The 21940-nt window shown below is 40.3% G+C and overlaps 1 protein-coding gene and 1 long non-coding RNA gene across 5 annotated transcripts in view; one reads left to right on the top strand and one right to left on the bottom strand.

The window, feature by feature from the left end:
* Positions 1–20385, top strand: part of RAPGEF5 (Rap guanine nucleotide exchange factor 5) — a 139837-nt gene extending 119452 nt beyond the window's left edge. For all 4 annotated transcript variants that reach the window (XM_082193906.1, XM_082193908.1, XM_082193907.1 and 1 more), the window contains 8 exons: positions 678–800; positions 1389–1567; positions 4358–4448; positions 6060–6110; positions 6591–6678; positions 11073–11137; positions 13644–13698; positions 14374–20385. In XM_082193906.1, the coding sequence (XP_082050032.1) occupies positions 678–800; positions 1389–1567; positions 4358–4448; positions 6060–6110; positions 6591–6678; positions 11073–11137; positions 13644–13698; positions 14374–14492 (771 nt within the window). In that variant the 3' untranslated portion in view covers positions 14493–20385. The remainder of the gene's footprint in view (positions 1–677; positions 801–1388; positions 1568–4357; positions 4449–6059; positions 6111–6590; positions 6679–11072; positions 11138–13643; positions 13699–14373) is intronic.
* On the bottom strand, positions 6701–14621 carry LOC309515826. The gene is made up of 3 exons (XR_014212680.1): positions 14513–14621; positions 12942–13084; positions 6701–9510 (listed from the first exon to the last, which is right to left on the bottom strand). It is a non-coding gene; the product is annotated as an uncharacterized lncRNA (long non-coding RNA).
* Positions 20386–21940: the final 1555 nt, after the last annotated feature.

Raw genomic sequence — 21940 nt, forward strand, 5'->3', positions numbered from 1 at the left:
GATGAATATTTACCTGCTTTCACTTCAGTGCATATATAACCCCTGCATGATTGGAAACACTGTGTCTGATCACACTGAGGTTTCCATGAGCATTCAGGTGAGCATGAGTAGAAGTCCCCTTCAGATGTTCCTTTTTCAACTTGGGGAAACAGAGAGGGCACAATATGTGTGGCCTGATGTCACTTACCTGTGCTTGTATTTTCCGCCAGTGGCGTAGCGTGGGTTGTCAGCACCCGGGGCAAGGCAAGTAATTTGCGCCCCCTAACCCATAGATTTGCGCACCATAACCCGTGGATTTGCGCCCCATAACCGTGGATTTGCGCCCCCTAACCCTAACCCCCAGATGTTGCGCCCGGTGCGGCCGGCCCCCACTGCACCCCCCACGCTACGCCACTGTTTTCCGCACAAGCTGAACTGGGCTTATGGTTTTCTGTGATGTGGTGTGTGGTGTGTGTGTGTGTGTGTGTGTGTGTAATTTATTCTTAAGAGTGGTAGAGTTGCGTAATGCAATAAGAATGGATTGATCTCCTTAGTATTGAAAGCTAATTCAGTCTTGGGGCCCATAATTCTTTCAAGGCAAACAGTTTAGACAAGGTACTGAAAAAACATTGCTTTATGGTCAAGATTTCAATTATGTATGCTTGTTCAGGAACTATTTCAATCTGTTATTGATTTAGAACCCTTTTGCTGAAAATGAGGAAGCCCAGCAAAGGTCAGTGAGAATTCTGGGAATTAACACGTGGGACCTTGCTTTGGAATTAACCAATTTTGACTGGAGTCTCTTCAACTTGGTTCATGAGGTAAGGTGCAATGGATGGAAATGCTTGCTGTAATCAGTGTTCAGTTCTCCAGTTTGGGCTGTTTTCAACCAAATGTTTGCTCATGTAATGCCTTCTTCTGGTCATCTCATAGTATGCAACTTTCTGTGACCAATACAAGGGCAGGATACAAATGGGTTAAACTTTGAACCAAAATTCATGTGCATAAGTAAAATGCAAAGTGTCTCTCATTGCTTAATGGAGCTAATTTTTACTGCCACCCAAATTAATTTTAAAAATCTAAATTATTTGAGACTTTGAGGAACTAAAAAGAACAGAGTTCATCAGGCTGTCATTAGTTCTCAGATTGAAACCTATAGCAGCAATTAGTGGATGCCAAGTTGGAAACAAACCGTTCTTGCATTTTTCATAACTATGTCCAGGAGGATAATTGCTGAAAATCTCACAAGATTACTTGAAATTCTGGACTCTTTCTGAACTGCTTGAGGTTCGTTCATAAATTATTAAAAGGAGTTGTCTGGCCAAGTATCAACAGTTACACTTTTCAGAATGGTTAAATTCGCATTTGCATTTTTTAAAAGCCTAATTACTCTCTTAACTGTCTTCCAGCAAGAGCTGATATACTTCACCTTCAGCAGAAAGGGCAATGGGGAAAACACTGTGAATCTTAGTCTTCTGCTTCAAAGATGCAATGAAGTTCAACTCTGGGTTGCTACAGAAATACTCCTTTGCAACCAGCTCTGTAAACGTGTACAGCTAGTGAAAAAGTTCATTAAAATTGCTTCTCAGTAAGTTTCAACCAATGTCAATGTTGAATTCACATTGAGTCTTTTAAAACTGTACTTAAGGATAATGAAATGATAGAAAGGTGTGTTGCTGTGCCATGAATTTGACTAGTACTTTGTGATGTGCATATAAAATGCTACACGAGGCAAGGACAGACTATTTTGTCTTAAACACACACACACACACACACACACACACACACACAAATTTAATAATGTGAGCTTTTCACAGCCAAGACGCAGCTGGGACAGCAATAGTATAGATTGTTCAGACTATAGTGGAAGATCAAAAAAAAGAACCGGCGGGTATTAGAAGTCACCCCAGAACTGACCCTACTGAACACCTTCCAATAATAATGCCCACTTACATTATAAAGAGCTCATAACCCACCTACTCTCAGCAGCCAGAAGCATCCTAACCAGACACTGGAGAGAACTGTTAGGAGTAAACATGGACCAATAGTATCAAATTGTATGGGAAACGGCCTTACAAGAAAAGCTAACTAAAAAACTGAAACTGACATGGGGACAAATGGAGGAAGACACTTTCACTCTGTTATGGTTCCCCTTCATCACAAACATAGCCCAACAAGACAACAACAAGAATCTGCTGATGGCATATGAATCAATACAGCTAACCTGATCCAAAAGTCCACTCCCTCACAGTCACACACACATAAACAAATATCACTATAGCCAACCAACCAACCTTCAGCCTCTCTCACCACCAAGGAAAGATAAGAAGTGAATAGAAAGAGAACCTACACAAGTGACTCTGACACAAAACCCCACACATACAGTAAGTAGAAGAATAGAAGCATTCCCACCCGCCACCCCTCTTTACTTCCCAGCCTTATACTGCATGCAACACTAATGTCTCACAACAAATGAAACTGATCTGTAGAAAAAAACAATGCATATATTTTTGTAAACTAAGAAATCTTTAATAAAAATGATTATATATTTTTAAAAGATTCAGCGCACACCTATATATAGATCACAGATAGACCATAGAGCTTAGTGTGTGTGTACACAGAGATAGAGTTCTGTGTGTAGAACCTCTTTCTTGTTTTACCCTTCATATCTTCTGTGTTCAGCATGCGGGTCTTAAACAACATTAAACTTTGAATCAGTAAAATGCTCTCTTTTTTGCATTCCCTGTTGTTGCTGACAGGGAACTCTTCATGATCCACTTCAATTAGTTACTCAAAAGTTACCAAATGTTTTGTCATCTGGACTAAAACATGGATATGTTGTCTATGTATTACCTCATTTGCTCAGCAATTCTAGTATCAATCAACTTAGTACACTGGCATTCAGTTAAAATACATTTTAAAAACTGTTCCTTCAGATTAGTTAAAGTATACTGTGCATTTATACCCCACCTTGGAAACTTATTGAAGAGCATGACATAAAACCCTAAAATACACGACATACATGGAATAGGAATTCCCATCTGTGGAGCCTAGTGTGAAAAATACAACTATTTTATTAACTTGCAGATAAGCAAGTAAAAAAGTATTTCTAGATAATCCATTTATAATGCAGTATACTCTGCAAATGTCACTCATTAAATGCATGACATCCATCCATTTTTTGCAGCAGTGTTTCTTGAGTTGCATTTTCCAAGCATGTAAATTGCAATTTTGTGTTGCTGAGAAAGTGAAATTCTCCCACCAGACAGCACTACCATTGTTAATGCAATTGCTACGTGGAACATAGTTACATAGACAAGCAGGAAGCACCTGTTTGATAATCCAAATGTGACCAAAGGTAGCTAATAACTGATCAGGGGAATATATAGGTTGCACATTAATTAAATTTGTGTCAATGAACAACAAAATAAACTGGAGGTTGAAAAAGAAAAATGATTCAGGATTGTAGGCATATGTGTAAACAACATTGGGAGAGATTTAATTTAGATAAGCTCAGAGCTGTGCTACTAAGCAATACTAATTACAGGATAAAGAAACAGAAACATGATTGCTTGTTAATGATTGGTAGATTTGAGAAGACATTTGAATCTTAATAACAGAAAAATGAAACATTTGGAAGAAGTATGCCACAGTTTCTAATAAATATAGTGAAACTTCTGCGCTTATTGCTCCACTTGGACTATCATATCTCTGTATTATAATCCAAGATGTGAATGAATTTCAGAGGTGGATTTAGGGGAGCACAGCCAGTTCGATTGCACAGGGCAGTGAACCTCAGGGACAGTGCAACTATTATTAAGAATGGAGTACAAGAAGCAGCCGCTTGGCTCTTCCTTGGCACAAGTGAAATGTGCAAATTCACATGAATGCACAGCCACAAATCTCAGGCTGCAATCGTAAAAATGGGGTCAGGTCCATTGAGCAAGTGGGACTTGCATAGGATTGTTCTATTAGTCTTAAATCCTCAGTTGTTTTTAAAGTCAAATATCACTGCACATACTAAGGGGACTGTCAATAGGGCTAAAAAATAAGAAGATTGCCTGCATTGTCCCTTTAAGTAAAACAAAAATGGCGTCAGGGCAGCCACAGATCTGGGAAACAGACTGCATACAGGTACAAGAACTCTGGAAGGACCTTTAAAGGGGCTAGTGGTTACATTAAAATTGAGGAACAGGGAAAAACAGTGATTTGGGGGGCATCTTATTGGGCCTGCACCTAATTGGGTCACTACAGAACTTAGTGTTAATATACTTGGAACAGTTAATCTACCATGCCTCTCCACGCTAGTAGTATTAAGACTTTTAATATACAGAAAGTTACACCATGTGCTTGTTTTTTGTATTTTTTATTTTCATAGCTGCAAAGCCCAAAGAAATCTGAATTCATTCTTTGCCATTGTTATGGGTCTCAACACTGCATCCGTCAGTCGGCTTTCTCAGACCTGGGAGGTAATACAAGTATTTTGTTTTTGAAATTCATTAAAATTCTTGTTTTAGCTTGCAGCCCACAGGCCAACCTTGGCACACCTAGGAGGCCAATTTGGTTCATGAGGTCATTTCCCCCAAATCACACCCACCCACTCTCCAGCTGGCATCACTTGTGACATCAGCTGATGAACAGGAGGACAGGGTTTAATCATGCAGTGATTGTGTGCCCTGTTCCCAGCAGGGAACAAGATTCTGCAGTCAAGGAAGCAAGATTTAATTTCTGCTCATTAGCAGATGAGTGGGGATTAAAGCGCTAAAGATGTTGACTTAAGCAAAATACTGGGGGGGGGGTAGATATATGGATGCCCCATGTGGGGTAATTGATAAAAGAATTGGCTGGATCCCCAGGTCTAAAGTATGGAGCTAAACACACTTTCCATCACGAGAGAGCCCCCAGCAGAGAATTGAAAAACACAAAATGATGCAGCACAGTTAAGCGTGGGAATAATAGTCTGATAGAACTTTAAAATAACCTGTTCTAGCCACTTATAGCACTTTCCCCCCTCTCACAATAAACAGACCGCACAGTTAGTAAGTTTAAATACTTTACTTACAAATGCCAAAGGTTGGATTCATATGTTGTCTCATGCAGAACACAGGTAGAAATACTGGGTTTACAAAATACAGAAATAGCTCTAAGTATGCGGTCTAAGCATGTAGCAAGCAAACTCAGGCTTGTCCTATCTTGGCGAGTTCACATGATGAAAGAAAATGAACAAAGGAGAAAACTTAACTTCCTTTCAGGTGAGGGCTGTGACCTAGCTGATTCTAGGAATACATTTCTGTGGTCTTAACCCCTTCGTGCCTTAACTATGCCTAAGCTTGCTAGTTATGTTTGATGGCAATTTCCCACAAAAACCAGAGTTGTTTGAAGGCTTAAGAGGGTATGGTAGAACCCTTCCAAGCGGCTCTGCCCTCCCTTAGAGAGCTGTCTGTAATCCTCAAAGGGATTGTAACAGAGTCTTCTGTCACATGCTCCTGCGTTGTTGTGAAGTAGGAGAAGCTGTAACAGGAGTCATTCCCTGAGTTTGAGGGTGATGGAAGAACCATCAGGTCAGAATGGTGCACAATCAGGTACTGAGGGCCCACTTCCAAGTGGTTCCTTTACATCTTGGGATGACATTGGGAGATAGATGCAGAGGACACAATTCTTCCCTATTTAAAATAATAAAATCAGAAAAACCAGCTTTCCCCCCGAAACGTAGCTATCCCCACTGCTCCAAGGAGATTTTAGTATCAGTTCAGGCTAGCACTAATATACTGTTGATACGTTTTACTTTTTTAAATGAAATAATCAGAGAGGCCTTAAGACAAATGAGGCAGAAAGAGATGTTAGTGAATAAAATGAACACAGATTTTAGGAAGCAATTATAAAAGAATTATGAGAGGGGCAGTCTCAAAATGCAAAAGGATTTGCATCACTCTTAAACATTATTCATGATGAGCAACTTGATTTTTTATGGGTTTTTTTATTATGGCTAGTCACTGAAAGAAATATTAAATACTTTTCAGCATACTTGATTCACCCCCCCATCGAATCCCATTTCCTTTGATTTTTTTTGTGTATTGCAGAGAATCCCTGGAAAGTTTAAGAAGCTGTTTGCTGAACTTGAAAGTTTGACAGTAAGTATACTTTCTACAGAAAAGACTTTGATTTCTCCAGCTGTTCTCTTCCAGAGCTTAATGCAGTGATTAGGAACCTGTGGCCCTCCAGATATTGTTGGACTCCAGTTCCCATCAGCGACAGCTGGGATGCCCAATGGTCAGACATAATAGGTGTGGCAGTTCAACTAGACCTAGAGTTTCACCAGCCCTTGGTTGATGTAAACCTCATCATCTAAAGCTGGGATCCTTAGCTTTTTAGCTTACTGCAGACATATGTAGCTCCAAACTCTCTATTAGCCCCTAGAGTGAATGACCTCTTATTTCACTCAGTCAGTCCTCTTTCTTTGAGAAACATTTATCTGCCTCATTTTCCAAGGAAACCTTTTATATTTAAAGCATATTGAGCTTGTGGGTGTGTAACAGATTACAAATTGCCATCCTTTAGAAAGGGTATTGATTTTCTTCTTTCCTTTCATCGCAATCAAATTGTTTTGGTAGGACCCTTCCTTGAATCACAAAGCCTACAGAGATGCATTCAAGAAAATGAAGTCACCGAAAATCCCCTTCATGCCTTTGCTCCTTAAAGGTAATACAGTTTGTCCACATTAAACATCTTCCTAACATTATGTATGAGTACCAAATGGGTGAGATAAATATTTAAGCGTATTGCTGCTGTTCTGTGCAGTTTGCCAGCAAGTGCAAGGGTAACTGAATGCAGTGCAGCTGTGCATAGTGATAATAGATATATGTTGCACATTATGGATGGAGAAACCAAGGATCAAGAAAAGAGATTATGTGCTGACAAGAGTGGCAGCAGAGAGGGTGAATAATGGAACTGTAAGATAAGATGAGACCTAAGATAGCGTCTAGAAACCCTTTTGTTCTTCAGCTGAGAATTCAAAAGTTAGCTTAATAAAAAGCCGTTCTTTTCCTGTTTCTGTCGTCCAATAAGTGAGATGTCCTGATTAAGGAGAGCGCATATTCAAAAGTAAAATTCCACCCTACTGTAGGCTGGCCATCTTTAATTCTGATAGGTTCCCTGCTCCCCCCTTTTTCTGATGACCCTTGGATTTTGCTGTGCTTTTTTCATGACCGCTGATCTTCTGTTGCACCTTTTGCTGCCTTCAGCCTTGGATGATGGAGGCTACAATTAGGAGGGCCCATAGCTCAGCTGTACAGAATATGCTTTGCCTTCATCCTCAATCTTCAGTATCTTCATTTAAAAAACAAAGAGAGATATTGGAGCCCCACTGCTGGTCAAAAGCGAGCGTACAGATTTAAATGAACCAGTGATCTAATTCAGTGTAAGGCAGCGCTATTTTAAGGCATAACCGCAGCTCAGTAACAGCATGCTTTGAATGCAGAAGCTGCAGGCTTCCATACCTGGGAGGTCTGTGACAGGCTGCTTGAGAACTACTTGTCCATGTTGCAGACAGTACCAGGCAAGATGGACCTATGGACTGCCTCTTCATAAAGCAGCTTGCTCAGTTCCTGCCGCCTCAGGCCTTAACTAGCAATGCTAAGCCAAAATTCTCAGCAGCATGTCTTGCTCTGTTTTGTGCCTGTGATCTTGTAGTCCCTACAGGCTATGGATAATGGATATAGGTCACACTTGGGTGCATCTTTTAACGGAACACATTGCAGTGCCTGCAATTCTGCTAGCACTCGGCTTCTTCCAATAGCTCTATCCTACGATTTATAATCGGCCTTTGTTTCTATCTTCTCTAACCACCCCGCCCCTCTTTTCTGGAAAGCTATTTGTAGAGACTCCTTTGAGTCACTACGAATGGCCTCGGCTGCCTTTTTCCCTTTTCTGTAGGCAAAGGGATTAAAGCCCTTTGGCATATCTTCATATAAAGAAACATCTCCTTAGCACAATGGGATTCATTGTTTGAGAGTGTTAACATATTGCAAAGAAGTCTTTAGTTATAAAGTCATCTTTGAAGAGGCTGTGTTTTAGGGCACAATCTTTAAAGAAAAAAAAGTCTAAAGGTCAGGGTCAAGGTCAGCACAGCCACCTACAATGTTGTGTGGCTTAAATGGGTTTTGTGAGCCATGCCCAGTTACAGTTGTTTTAGGGTATCTAGAAATTTTACCTCTTTGCCATGACTGGAACGTGCACATACCTGGTATATCTGAGGGTGATGACAACATTTCCTCCTTTGGATGCCTCATCTTTTTTCATTCTCTTTGGGCACTGTGTGTGTGTGTGTGTGTGTGTGTGTGTGTGTTTCTGTCTGTGTTAGTATATGCCCAGTACTAAATTATTCTTCAGGCCTGGTATTACCACCCATAGCACTCCTGCAAAGAAGTCTGTCTCTCTTGACATTTCTAAGTTGCTGGATTCTGTGTCCTCTTTGACGTACCTCCATGATGCTCCAAAAATAACCATGTCCCACTGCTTTTCTCCATCCCACCAGGTTTCCATCTTGTAAGCTGTTTCTATTCTCTATTTTAGACCAGTCCCCTCAACCTGCCCATCTTCACTTGGAGGCTTGTAGCATTAGCACAGGAATGCATTTATCGTCTTGTCTGTCTCTGCAGATGTCTTTGGGGCATATGTTTCATCACCAGAGTGCTTTGGCTTCTTTCAATGTACTTCCAATGCTTAGTTCTCTAGACAGTTTTTGAATATTTTCATCGTCACTTCTGGAGGATGATTTGTCCCAAACTGGATACTTCTCATCTCCTATCGGCTTTTCCGCAGCAGACATTTTAAAAGCAGCTGTGCCTTTTTTCTTTTTTATATGAAGTACTTTCCCCCTCCCCAGCAGCCTTGAATGGGCCCTCCAAGGAGAAGTGTGGGAGGGAATTAACACCTTTTAAGTAAGAGTAAGTAAAGCAGGTGTCGGAAAGGAAATTTGAAATAACCCCTTTCTTAAATAGGTAAAAAGTACCTCAACAACAATACCCCTTTTTAAGTAATTGAATTTCTACAGCAAACTCTGTTGTTTCACAGACAGTGCTTTTGAAAATCTCGCTGATTTTTCAAATATTTAATAAAACACTGTTTTGCTCTTTACAATACAGCTCAGATGCAATTTTCTGCTCCACTGAATTTATCCAGGCTCATAGTTGTTGGCAGCAAAGCAAATTTCTATCCTTTTTTTTTCATTCTTTCTCCTCCCTCCCTGTTCCTCATAAGGCTTTTACTTCAGTCTTTAAAGTTTTTTTAATTAAAAAAAAGCACACTTCAGGCTTTTCAGCGGAATGCCTTCTTTATTAGCATTGACAGTAACAATTTCACCTTCTCCATTTTGCCTTAGTGACAGGGCAGGCAAGGCATTGCAGTGGGGAGTGTAGAATATGCAATGTTGGCACTTGAGTCTAGGAGGTGAGGTTGACAGAAAGCACAGCAGTGTGGAAAGAGTGGAAAAGTGAGCATCAACCAAAGCATCCTGTTTCAAAGGGACCAGTTCTGAAAAGTTTAAGAAAGCAAAGGAACGCATTAGTGGTCTTGGTATTTGCAGTGTTGCAGCCCTTTGTTTGTGCTAACGTCTGAAGAAAAATCCAATAGGAAGTAGGTAGCCGATGGATACTGTTTATATTGTGCTGCTAAATTTGTATATGTGGGTGTGTTCCTTACCCCCCCCAAGGGACCACCCTTCTCTATAAACAGGTATGCCCGTTTGTTCACTCCGACCCTTAACCAGAAGAAGAGAGCCAGTGTGGTGTAGTGGTTAAGAGCGGTGGACTCATAATCTGGTGAGCCGGGTTTGATTCCCTGCTCCTCCACATGCAGCTGCTGGGTGACCTTGGGCTAGTCACACTTCTTTGAAGTCTCTCAGCCTCACTCACCTCATAGAGTGTTTGTTGTGGGGGAGGAAGGGAAAGGAGATTGTAAGCCGCTTTGAGACTCCTTAAGGGGAGTGAAAGGCGGGATATCAAGTTCAAACTCTTCTTCTTCTTCTTCTTCTTCTTCTTCTTCTTCTTCTTCTTCTTCTGCTGCTGCTGCCATGTACAGATGTGCTCTTTAGGGTGCTAGGTGGCTTCTTTCAGGATAGTCAGCTTTTGCCCAGAAGCCTCCAGCTACTGATCTTAAAAGTTGGACAAATTTCCTGTTCGTTTTAAAGCAGTGGTTCCCAAACTTTTTTTGGCCATGCCCCACCTACGCATCTCTACAATCCTGATTCTCCCCCCCCCCCGGCCCGGTGACATATAATTCTTAATATTCAAAAAGTGAACGCCTATTCACATGGAGGAAGCCTGAAAGACCATTAACTTGGTCTAACACATTCTCGAATTGCCCCCTTTAAAAATCAAATCGTCCCCTGTGGGACCATGGTTTTAAAGTAAGGGAGATGTGTGCTTCAGCTGTGGAGAGGGGGGAAGAACACATATTTTAAAGACTTGGAAGGACTGAAAAAGTCGAAATTCACAAATTCTGGTTTCCTAGATGAATTCTTCAGCAAATAATGCAATAATGTACAGAGGGTTGCAGAGTTGGAACGGACCCCAAGAGTCATCTAGTCCAACTCCCTACAGTGCAGGAATCCCAGTGAAAGAATCCCTGACAAATGGCCATCCAGCCTTTGTTTAAAAACATACAATGAAGCAGAGCCTACCACCTTCTGAGGTGGTCCATGCCACTGTCAAATTGCTCTTATAGTAAGAAAGTTCTTCCTAATGGTCAGTCAGAATCTCTTGTAATGTAAAAAAAGAGAAAAGTACCTAATGTGCATGATTTCATCAAGAAATTGACAATACATGAACTTCTGCTTTTCCAATACTGTTTCTCTCCCCCCCCCCCCAGTTCTTTAAAATTTGAGGCTTTCCCCTTACTCAGAGTTTTTCACCGATCAGTTCAGAGAAAATCTAAGAAGAATGGAACACTGTGTTACATTACTGTCACCATTTCATGCCATGTAGCGTACAAAAGGCGGACATTTATTTATTATATTTATTAAATTTCTGTATCACCCTTCAACCAAGAATCACAGTGCAGTTTACAAATTTTGATGTTTGTCTTCTTTTTTTTAGATGTAACATTTATACATGAAGGGAATAAAACTTTTCTGGATAACCTTGTTAACTTTGAAAAGCTGGTAGGTAACATTTTCTGTTTTTAAGTCCAATATTGTGGCAGGACGGAAGGCTTGCTACATTGTCACTTATCCACCTTCCATTTTTGTTTTGTTTTGTTAATTCTAGTTTTTCTGAATAGTGTTTCTTTAGAAGCAGGGATACTGTTTATTCCTCATTTGATTCTGCTTTCCATTGAGAGTTTCTACAATAACAGTAGGATAATGAGTAGGATAATGAGCTTTTAACCAAAGGTTCAGCTAGATTCTATTTTATTATATTTTCAAAGATTGGACACAAGATTAGTCCAATAAAAAAATGAATCTGCATAAGAAAAAATCATAATATAAATTCCAGTTTGTTGTTTTCACTAGTGTCAGGTGATAATATTTCTTGCAGACTTTGGGTTGCCTGTCTACAAGCGGAACTGCATATTGTGTTGTGATATTTTGGGCAGGCGTATTTTTAATTTATTACATTTATATTACAATTTTTGTCTGCCAATGAGCTTATAAAAATAGTATCTGCATTTAATTAAGTACTTTCTTGCCCAAATACATTTAACTCTGACTACAACTTTATTGATCTCTCTTTGAAATGTGTCACATTAGCACGAAAAGTAAAATAACCCTTGATGCACACATTATTGTGACTTTATCCCCAGCATTTAGGTCTTCAACATACTTTGCAAATTTTATTGCTGCTGCTATCTTAAGAGGCAAATCTGCTGCAGGGCGGTGGAGTGTCACAGATAAGAAGGTGGCAAGCCAACAGTTCTGCCATTAAGCAAAGGTTGTCTTAATGTTCTTTGCAAGATGGCTGGTGTGGGGAGCACAGCCTGCAAGAAAGCATGCTCCCAGGCGTGCCGTATGGCTAGAAAACAGGATTAGTTATTGAGAGCAGGGCACAACAATGGAGAAATCAAGTGAAAGACACATTCTTTCATCCTGCTCCCAGAGTAAAGGGACCCATGACCCTTTTGCAGACAACTCTGGGGCTGCGGCGCTCATCTCGCTTTACTGACCGAGGGAGCCGACGTATAGCTTCCGGGTCATGCTGCCAGCATGACTAAGCTGCTTCTGGCAAACCAGAGCAGTGCACCGAAACACCGTGTACCTTCCCTTCTAGAGTGGTACCTATTTATCTACTTGCACTTCTTGGGGTGCTTTCGAACTGCTAGGTTGACAGGAGCAGGGACCGAACAATGGGAGCTCACCCTGTTGCGGGGATTCAAACCGCCAACCTTCTGATCGGCAAGCCCAAGAGGCTCAGTGGTTTAGACCACAGCATCACCTCCCGCGTCCTGCTACCAGAGTATAAAAGGACAAAAACTGAAGACTCGTAGCTGCTTCGAAGTTTATATTAATACTGCCACAAATGGCATGTTTTTGCACCAGGCAGAAAACTAGGAAGAGCTGCTCTCTTGAATCTCAGGGAGGACCTCATTATGAGTTCTTGGTGGCTTGTCTGGCAAACAGGGCAAATTCAGAGCCACATTATCAGAAATATGATTTGCACATTGGTAATCTGGCATTTCCACAGATCTATTCCATTCAACAGCATTTTTATAACTCACAACTGTGGCATGATCTATATTATGCCAAACAAAACAGGGGCTAATTTTTTAGTAGGCAATCAGTTTTTCTTCTTCTTTGGAAGCTAGGCAGTTTGTGCTTTTATTTTTTTATATAATATCACTAGTGAGAGCTAATTTCAGACAGGTTGCTTCAAGGTTAGCTACTAAGAATTGTTTGGGTCTAGTTGAATGTCTCCCCTGCTTATATTGCAATTGTGATCAAATAATAATTGCAGGAAAACGTTATGGACCAAGCCCTCAGCTGGAGCAAATCAATGTAGCTTCATGAATCTATGCCAGTTCAAATCAGCCCAAGATCCAATCATACATGTGCAATGAAATTGGAAAGGTTTTCCTCTCTCTAATCGGTGCAGCCATCTGTGACCTATATTGCCTAAGAAAAGAACAGCATAGGAATGAACTCTTTTTAAATAACTATTCATACTAAACTATTGCAATTCCAGAGGCATACTGGGTAGAATGTTTTCTCTGAAGTTAAGAATTCTCTTCCTTCTTATGTCATGCCATCTAATCCCCATTTAGATAGAAGCTTCATTCATTTGAATGTCATTTCACTAATGGAAAAAATGTGGGGCCTGCCTGGATTGCTAGTCATTTTTGTAAACAATGCTGATGTTAACACACACATACTGAATTCTTATACCACAGATACATGCAGAATTCAGATAATTTCCCACTGCTCCTGTAATGTATCAAAGCAGCCCTGAATCAATGCTTGAAGTTATCCATGATAGCTTTCTCTTAGAAGATCTTACATTTTCACATCCCCCCCAAAAAAATCTGGAAATGGGAAGAGAATATGGCTTGCCTCCCATGCTAAAGGAAAGCTTATGCCTGCTCTTCTTGTACAACTACCAGAGTAGCTTTTTTGTAAAAAAATATATTCTATTGGATTAATATTCAGTGGTGCCTTTTGTATATTATCTTCACAGCACATGATTGCAGACACAGTCCGGTCTTTGAGACACTGCAGACACAACCAGTATGGTGAGTAAAGATTTCTCTCTTTAGCTAAGCTTTGAGCAAATATAAAAACCTTCCTCATAGCAGGTCTCTCTGACCAGACCATATGACAGCAATAAACCATTTTTTTGGCCAAAGCAACAGAGACTTATGGTAGGCATCTTAAAGACTATTCACTGTAGCATAAGCTTGAGAAATACAACTGAACCAGTACATCTGGCGTTTACATACACCATTGTTTATTGTTTGTTGACTGCTTAGAAATAATCCTATGAATGAACTAAAAGGATTTACGCTGAAAAGGGATCAACATTCTTGTTTGATGCAATCTTTTTTTGTTCATATTTTCAATTTTGTTCATATTATTCATGATTGAGGCTATTTGTCTGATATGATAGACCTTTTCTACACATATAGAGAATGTATGCATAGACAAGTTACTTGGTAGCTTAGAGGTCATCTGAGGAGAGGAGATATGCAGAGCTAATCGCCTTAGGCCCAGGTGAAATTAGAAGTCTTTGGAGAGTCACCATCCTCAGCCATATCTGTTTAATTGATTATCATAGTTAGTCTGGAAATAAACTTCTTCTTTTTTATTTGAAATGTTGACGCCTGTAGTTAATTGCATTTTGGGCATGAGTTCAGGGGGACGAAGCTGTAAGGTAACTGATCTCATTCATTCATTTTTCTTTTGTCCAGGAAATGAAGTTCCCCAAAAAGAACATCAGGAGCTGAAGCCCTACGTCCATCACTTGCACATCATTGATAACCAGCAGGTGTTGTTTGAGCTTTCTCATAGGATAGAGCCTCGCGTGTGAGTTCACGCAGATTCACATACCTGCAGCACTTTCAATTAAGTGAATGTTTATGCCAAGCATGTTGCTTCCCTTGGAGAGAGGTGAATACTGAGTTTTATCAGTAGCTGATGCCATAACAAGCACAGCCATGTCTTGCAAAGCAGAAAGAGGAGCTGTTCGCACCAGCCTTCCGGAATGAGAGAAATGCCATATCCATTCAACTACAGATGGGGAAAGAGAGAAACAGCATTCTTCATATACAAAGACTTGACTTCTTAAAAAAAAAAAAAAAATCTTGGTCCAGAGTAGCTTTCAATTCAGACTCTTATCAGTGTTAAAATGGGGGGAAAGAAGACATTGTGTCACTATGAAGAAACTTTTTAGCAAGCAGTACTAGGTGAGAAAGGCACTCATAATTTGCCACACATGGATGCGCCTCACTAATCATCATAATCTGCCAAAAGGATTGTTTGTTGCCAAAAAGAAAATAGATGAAAACAGAGAAAAAGAAGTACATACTGAGTAAACTTTCCTGGGATATGTAGCAACCACTGCTGCATGAACATAAAGAATGACAACTTGTTAGAGCACAGCATACAGACTCATTCAGCCAAATTGTAGAACTGGACAAGCAGCAGGTGATACTTCATTTTAGCAGCCTTCCCTTCTGAATGTGTTCCACAGCATAAAGCAAAATTTCACACTGTTAAACTGTTTGCAGCAACAAGTGCAGTGTTTCTACACAGGATTGAGTAGCAGAGTGCACAGTGCTTTCTTGAATGTTTCTCTCAGCTTTTTTTTTTTTTAATTAGAACTCCCTTTCCAATTAGTCTAATTTAGATAATCAAGCTCATGAGCCGACATGCTTATAGTTTATTACAAAAGGAATGCAGTATGCTTTACTCCTTGATATCTGTACCATAAGATTACTGCAGTTGCCTTTAGATGGGTGTAATGTGACTTCTAAGCAATGGTTAAGTAAATAAGCAAGAATCTATGAGATTGTAACAACCAGCAGCTTCCAACAGGGGGAAAGACCTCAATCACCCTTAGGTTAAATGTCACAAAAGCAAAAACATCTGTACCTCAATATTGGAGGGGTGTTCTGGAATGTTTGCCAAGGGCATTGCTTACACTGCCAATGAAAACTTTTGCTAATTGAAGTAGCTCCTTTACCTACCCACTCAAGGAACTAGATTTCTGTAAGAGTCTTATGGGTCTCCAATAAAATTAGCATACAAAACTACCTGAGGGAAAGCTGGGAGAGCTACTAAGTGGCATGCCCATCAATCGTTATTATTAAGACTGAAAATGATAAATACTTTACAGCTATGTGAAACCTAACCTGCTGTGAGTGCGCACACTTCATTCTTTTTCACTTTGAAAGACCAAATAGACCTAAGGGCTTATCCACACTATTAGTTCAAACTTTCAAGCTGTGGGGCTTGAATCTGACAAGAGGCACCTTTTCATATTGTCTTGAGAGTAGTCAGTTTTGGTTCATGTGGGTGAGAATCTCCTTGAAAGTCAAGCACTCTTTTTGGAATCACAGTGTAGTGCAGCATAGCAGAGGATCAACTATGATGGGTCCTATCCAACAACTTTTTTGACACTTCCATAGCCACACTTCTGGCAGAAGTATAGCTCTCTAGCGAGGGAAATGTGATACTCTCTGGTGCAAAACTGGTTTGTTGAAGATACCTGAATCTGATGATTGCAGGTTTATTGGGCTATATACTATCTGGAAACTTGTTTCAACTCCTTTCTCAAAAGCTTGTATCAAAGGGTCACAGCCTTTAATGTCAAAACATGAGTCAAAGGTGAACAAAGAATGACAGTAAAGGGTTGCAAGGATTTGCCTAGTGAGTGTGATAAATACGATGCAAAGCAATGCATTTCACTGTGAAAAATCTATTTATATGCATCTTTATACAATATACTATTTTATAGCGGAAATGGGAACATACTTCTTGTGATACTATGCCAGACAGGAGATACTGTGGGTAAAATCTAGTGTTCTTTGAAATGTGAGTCTACTAAAGCAAATGAATCCTCCTTTTTTATTACAGCTGCTGGGGAATAATCATTCAGGAACTTTTTTCTGCACAAGCTCCTCTCCAAGGGATTGTGTCCTACTGGAAGAGAAATAAAATCAGCTTTAAGTGGTAGGGTTTTTTCAGCAGGGTGGAGATTCTTTCCAATGTATTCTGGCCTCCCCAGTATGAAGATTGTGGAAATACTGTACAGTGTAATGTAAAGACAAGATGTTTCAGAATTGTAACTATATTATGAATATGCTATACATGTTCTCCTGGCAGCTGCTTTTTTTAACCCAGTAAAAGGGAAAAACTGGCTGCCCTTTGAGTAAATATTCAGTATGCATTTATGTAGGTGGTTGCACATGTTAGAAACAATCCGGATAACCTGTTTAGGCATATGAATGGAGTTTTATATGAGGTTTTCCCTAAAGCAACTCAGCTGAAGAGGCAAGGATTTTTTAAAAAACCGAAAAGCAGCTTGTCTCTTAGGCAGTGGGATTTGCTATGACAAAGAAAAAAGAGAGCTGTTGGGCTGCATGCATTATTTCCAACCGCATACATGTAAGTAGCTTTATTTTAATTGCAGTTGTTGTAAATAACCCCTTTTATGCGTATAAGGCTAACTTGGGGGTGGGCAACTGTTGGGCCCAATTAGTCTTAGAAGTTATCAGTTCCTCATCTGTGGTGTTGAGCCACCAGACCTTCAGGTAGTAGATCTAAACATAATAAAATGAGGTTCTCATGCCCATGTTTGCCTAAAAACACTAATGCAGAGGGAACATTGTAAGAGAGAATCAGGACATGGTTGCAAAGTTCATAGGTTATCATATATCACCTTATATATTTCCTTATATCGGAAAAGTTCCCGAAGGCAGGATATAAATTTATGAAATCAAAACAAACCCTTCCCACACCTGTTATTCTTGTCAGCAAAATGCCCCTGACATCCTTAGGTGGGTTTTGAGACCGTAAGAAGCTTGACTATGTGAGTAAAAATGGACTGGGGGGATTATTTGATTGATACAAGACTAGTTAACATCACACCCCACTTACTAAATCTTCACTTGTTAATGCCACCTTGCCCACACATATACATTGAATAGCATGTGTTTGCTGGTATAATGTACAGATCCTACCACAGTTAATCCTTTTTTCTTTTCTGTTTTTGCAAGGCAATAATGTATTTTCAGCTCTGGCTTCCTTGTTCAGTTGCCGATTTGAAAGTCACTTCCCAATTTCATGAGAGGACTTGTTTTGCTTATTCTTGAGTGTGGTACAATGCAAATATGTAATGATTTTTAAAAGATATTTAAATCTCTATAAGATATGGCAAAGCAGTGCTGTACTCCATAGGCAGTTTCCCTGTTGCCAGTTACTGAAGTATTCAGTGGCCAGGATTCAGGCAAAAGGACAAGCCAAAACTAAATTACGATTATTATCCCTTGTTTTCCAGAAATGAACCAGTGTTATGGACTTTGATTTGGCCTAGCATACATGAGAGATGGTTGATTGGCATATGTATAATATAAGGCCCATGAAAAAATAGGGGAATGGTATAGAACTCCCAACCTTCAGTATCAGTAGTATCAAACTTTCTTACGGTCACAAACCAGCATGAGATAAAACATAACGGATAAACTGAACACAGATGACTTAAAACAGGTAAGGAATAAAAACTAGCAATTAAAAGTAGGTTATATCAAACATACTTTAAAAGGGACAAACAGTTAAAAGCAACTCTACGGGAGGGAGTATGAAGGAGCACAGGTGATGCATTTTGGGCCTGGTTTGTGGCGCAAACAAATATCCATCATGGCAGCAGAGAATCTAGCTAGCAACTGAGTGTGTAGCATTTGGGTTTTCATCCTGAAGAAGCAGGGAAGTAGAAAGTTGTTCTGTGCGACCTGGGAATTTATGTATTACAGTGGTACCTCTGGTTAAGAACGTAATTCGTTCTAGAGGTCCGTTCTTAACCTGAAAGTGTCTTAATCTGAGGTACCACTTTAGCTAATGGGGCCTTCCGCTGCTGCCGCACGATTTCTGTTCTCATCCTGAGGTAAAATTCTTCACCCGAGGTACTACTTCCGGGTTAGCGGAGTCTATAACCTGAAGCGTCTGTAACCCGAGGTACCACTGTATAGGCAAGATGAACCTAGCTCGTATATCTGTACTGGCAGTGAAAAAAGACATGTTCTGTTTCTAGTTGCGCAGAGCCACAAGGGCCTTTCTTTTCCTCATATGATGTCTCCCTAAAGCAGCTTTCCTGAATGGCTGAAGGGCCTGGCAGCGGACCAGAGTGAAAGCCCTTCGCTGTTTTGGAATTTCAAGGTTAGTTATATATGGCATCTGGGAGGTGAAGTGTCTTCTGGTTTCACTGATTTAAAATTTCGGGGACTTAGCTAGATTCTGTCTACCAAGTATGCAGAAACGATTGTGCTTTTTAAAATACTTTTTTAGTAACACTGTCACGCACTGATACACTGTTACAAAAAAGACAGTTATTCTCAGTTGTTGTCTTACTGCTAAACAACCAAATGGTAGGGCTTCTTGAGAAGTGCACTCAGATTGCGTTCTGTTAAAATGTACAATTTTGTCTCCAGGGTTCAGCTCAGGAAAATCAGGTGTGTAAGTTTGCAGCACAGACAAGCTGGGGGCAGTGCTGATTGGTTAGTACCTGGGCCATCACAAACCTACCTCTCCCCCATCCCTGGAGCAGTTCTACGACTTTTTTTAAAAAAAAGAAAAGATTGCTGCTTTAAAGAAAAAAAGGGGGGAAGGTGTCAGATGAACATAAATAAATGTACATATGGCACTTCAGAATAAAACATGGGCTGCCCTTCTGAAGCATGAGGGGAGAGTTAAGATTGATGATTGAACCAGCATTCAGGTAGGTAGTATGTACATCTTTCATTTACAAATGGGAAGGAAACTGAGAGAGCCCGCTGGGAGAAAAAACTGCTGTCATTTCTGTACATACTCTAAATCTCACTGGCTTTAATAGAAAAATGTTAATATATGCTTTATTCTCCCATTAAAATCCAGGGACTCAAAAGTCTCTAGTCCTAGACACACTCACCTGGGAGAAAGTTTCATTGAACACAGTGTGACCGATTCTGGAATTAAACCTGCATAAATTGTGCTGTAAATTAGTCTGGCTCGTTCCCCTCTGTTAATCTATATATACAGACCTCAGTAGTTGTAAGAGAGTCAGCAATTAAAACAGGGGTTAAGAATAAACAGTGTTCTGCAGCAGTACTTTGATGTACAGTCTCTTCATGAGTTTAATGTATTAGTTTCTAGTAAGCAAAGGGGAAAGCTGCAACAATTCAATGAAAAAAATGTGTTGTAAAAAAGCGACAGAGTGAGCTGTAAATATTAACCTTTTTAGCAGAGTTAAATTACTATTTATTTGCATAGCCTATTTATTGCATTCTTCTAAACACTGTTAGATACTGGGGCACTGTCAACAAATAGAGACTACTTGCATTGTCCATTCTACCATCTCTAGAGTGCCCTCATGGTGTCAACTTGCATTAACAGTAATAGACTAGATTGCCCAAGCCAAGGTTATTTGCCTAACTTCTCAGGGACCACACCTTGTACTTATCCAACATTATTAGAACTGGTATGTATGAAATGCTCTAATTTACCAGGATCACGGTTGCCAATGTATTCCTTTACATATTTCATGTTTGTTGGCCTCTGTATATATCATTGTGTTGTGTATTTATGAGAGCTAATAAGCAATTGCTAATAAGCAATAATTTATATGTCGAAATGGCCAAGCAATACGAAGGTAAAACTTGTAAAAGCAAATGTTAATGTTTAAACTTTTTTAATATTGCTTTTCAAAATATAAAACCATATTAATTAAATTGTCTGTGTGAGTCTATATTGACCTTTGTTTCTAAATCGCAGACTTCATGGGCTGCTGCTGTGGAACATGAGCATGAGAGTCCTGCTTTCAAATTTCAATATAGTCATTAACTCCCTGGGTGACCTTAGCCAGAACATCATTTCTCAGCTTTACACACACGCACACACAGAGAGAGAGAGAGAGAGAGAGAGAGAGAGAGAGAGAGAATATGGGGTTGATAATAATAGCCTAGCTGATGATTGCTGTAATGATTTCTGAGAGAATGCTGGGAGCAGTTATGGAAAGCAATGGGATGGTCACTGGTCCATAATATTATCCACCTGCAGCCTCATCAGCAATATATGCAGTCCATAAGTTAGGGCTATTTATATCCAGTCACAGCAGCGGCATAGCCAGAACATACAGCATCTTAAGTTTGAACTGAAAGACAAAAATGATCTTCCAAAACCTGAACGGTTCTAATGTCGGGAGCAGCCAAGCTCAAACTGGGAAATGACTGTTCTATGCACAGCTATACCTTACTGTGAGCTGCTGGAAATAGGTTCAGTTATATAGAAAGAACAGTATTGTTCTCCCAAGCCTCATTATGCCCTTTCTGGATGTTCCTCGTGATTTGGCCTAGTTATAAATGCTTCTGATGGTGCATTCTGACGGTGCAGATGAATTGTACCTCCAAGTTACCTGTCTTCCTCTATATTGTTGTCTAACTATGACAGAACGTAGTGATCTCTTGTGAAGATGAGTAGAAAGAAACTAGGGAAGGACCTATGGAAGGGATGGTGTGTTTGCAACTGGTTCTAGTGCTCCTGGAACAGTGGCGGACCTTGGCGTATCAAATTTCATTGGCACCCTGTGGATGCTAAAATCTGTCACCCCACCCCATCCACCTCTCATCTTCCATTGGATGTCACAGTTGTGGCTCCCCCTGAAGCTCTTCACCCCATGTGACCACACCGGTCACACTCCTCTAGATCCACCTTTGTCCTGAATCACCTTTTACTGTTCCGACCCCATTCTTAGTACATCTCTGAGGTTCTATACACTTAGGTGAAGCATCCCAAGGAGTCACTGCCCCCATATCTTGTTAAATGCCAACCCAATCTCTGAGCAGCAAGAGTCTCCAGAGGTACCTGCTTTCCCAGGGTTCAGTTTCAGTGGAAACTGGTATCTATTAGATAGATGGTTTTATTTCCACACATATAACCTGAGCATAGGATGGAGGGGTCACAGCATTAACACCCCCATGGATCTTGGCTTCGCCTTTAAATTCCAGGGGACCTCCAATGTCCAGCACATAGCAACCTGTCTGTCTGCAGCTTCCAGCATTCCAGCTTTTTCCCCTTACACACACAACTCTAGCTATTGTTCTGCTATGTACCAGCCAGGTGTGGGTGGGGAGAGGCCCACCCATTTGTTCTGTGGCCCAGAGCAACTTCTTTGGTTATGATAAATTGCGGCACTTAGCTAGCCAGCCAAAGCCATTACCTTAAAAAAAGAACTGGCTTCGTATGCTTCCCCCTATTTGTTCTTCACTCACAAATAGAGGTTGGGAC

Source organism: Podarcis vaucheri (assembly GCF_965113315.1).
Source record: "Podarcis vaucheri genome assembly, chromosome: 12".
Lineage (NCBI taxonomy): Eukaryota > Metazoa > Chordata > Lepidosauria > Squamata > Lacertidae > Podarcis > Podarcis vaucheri.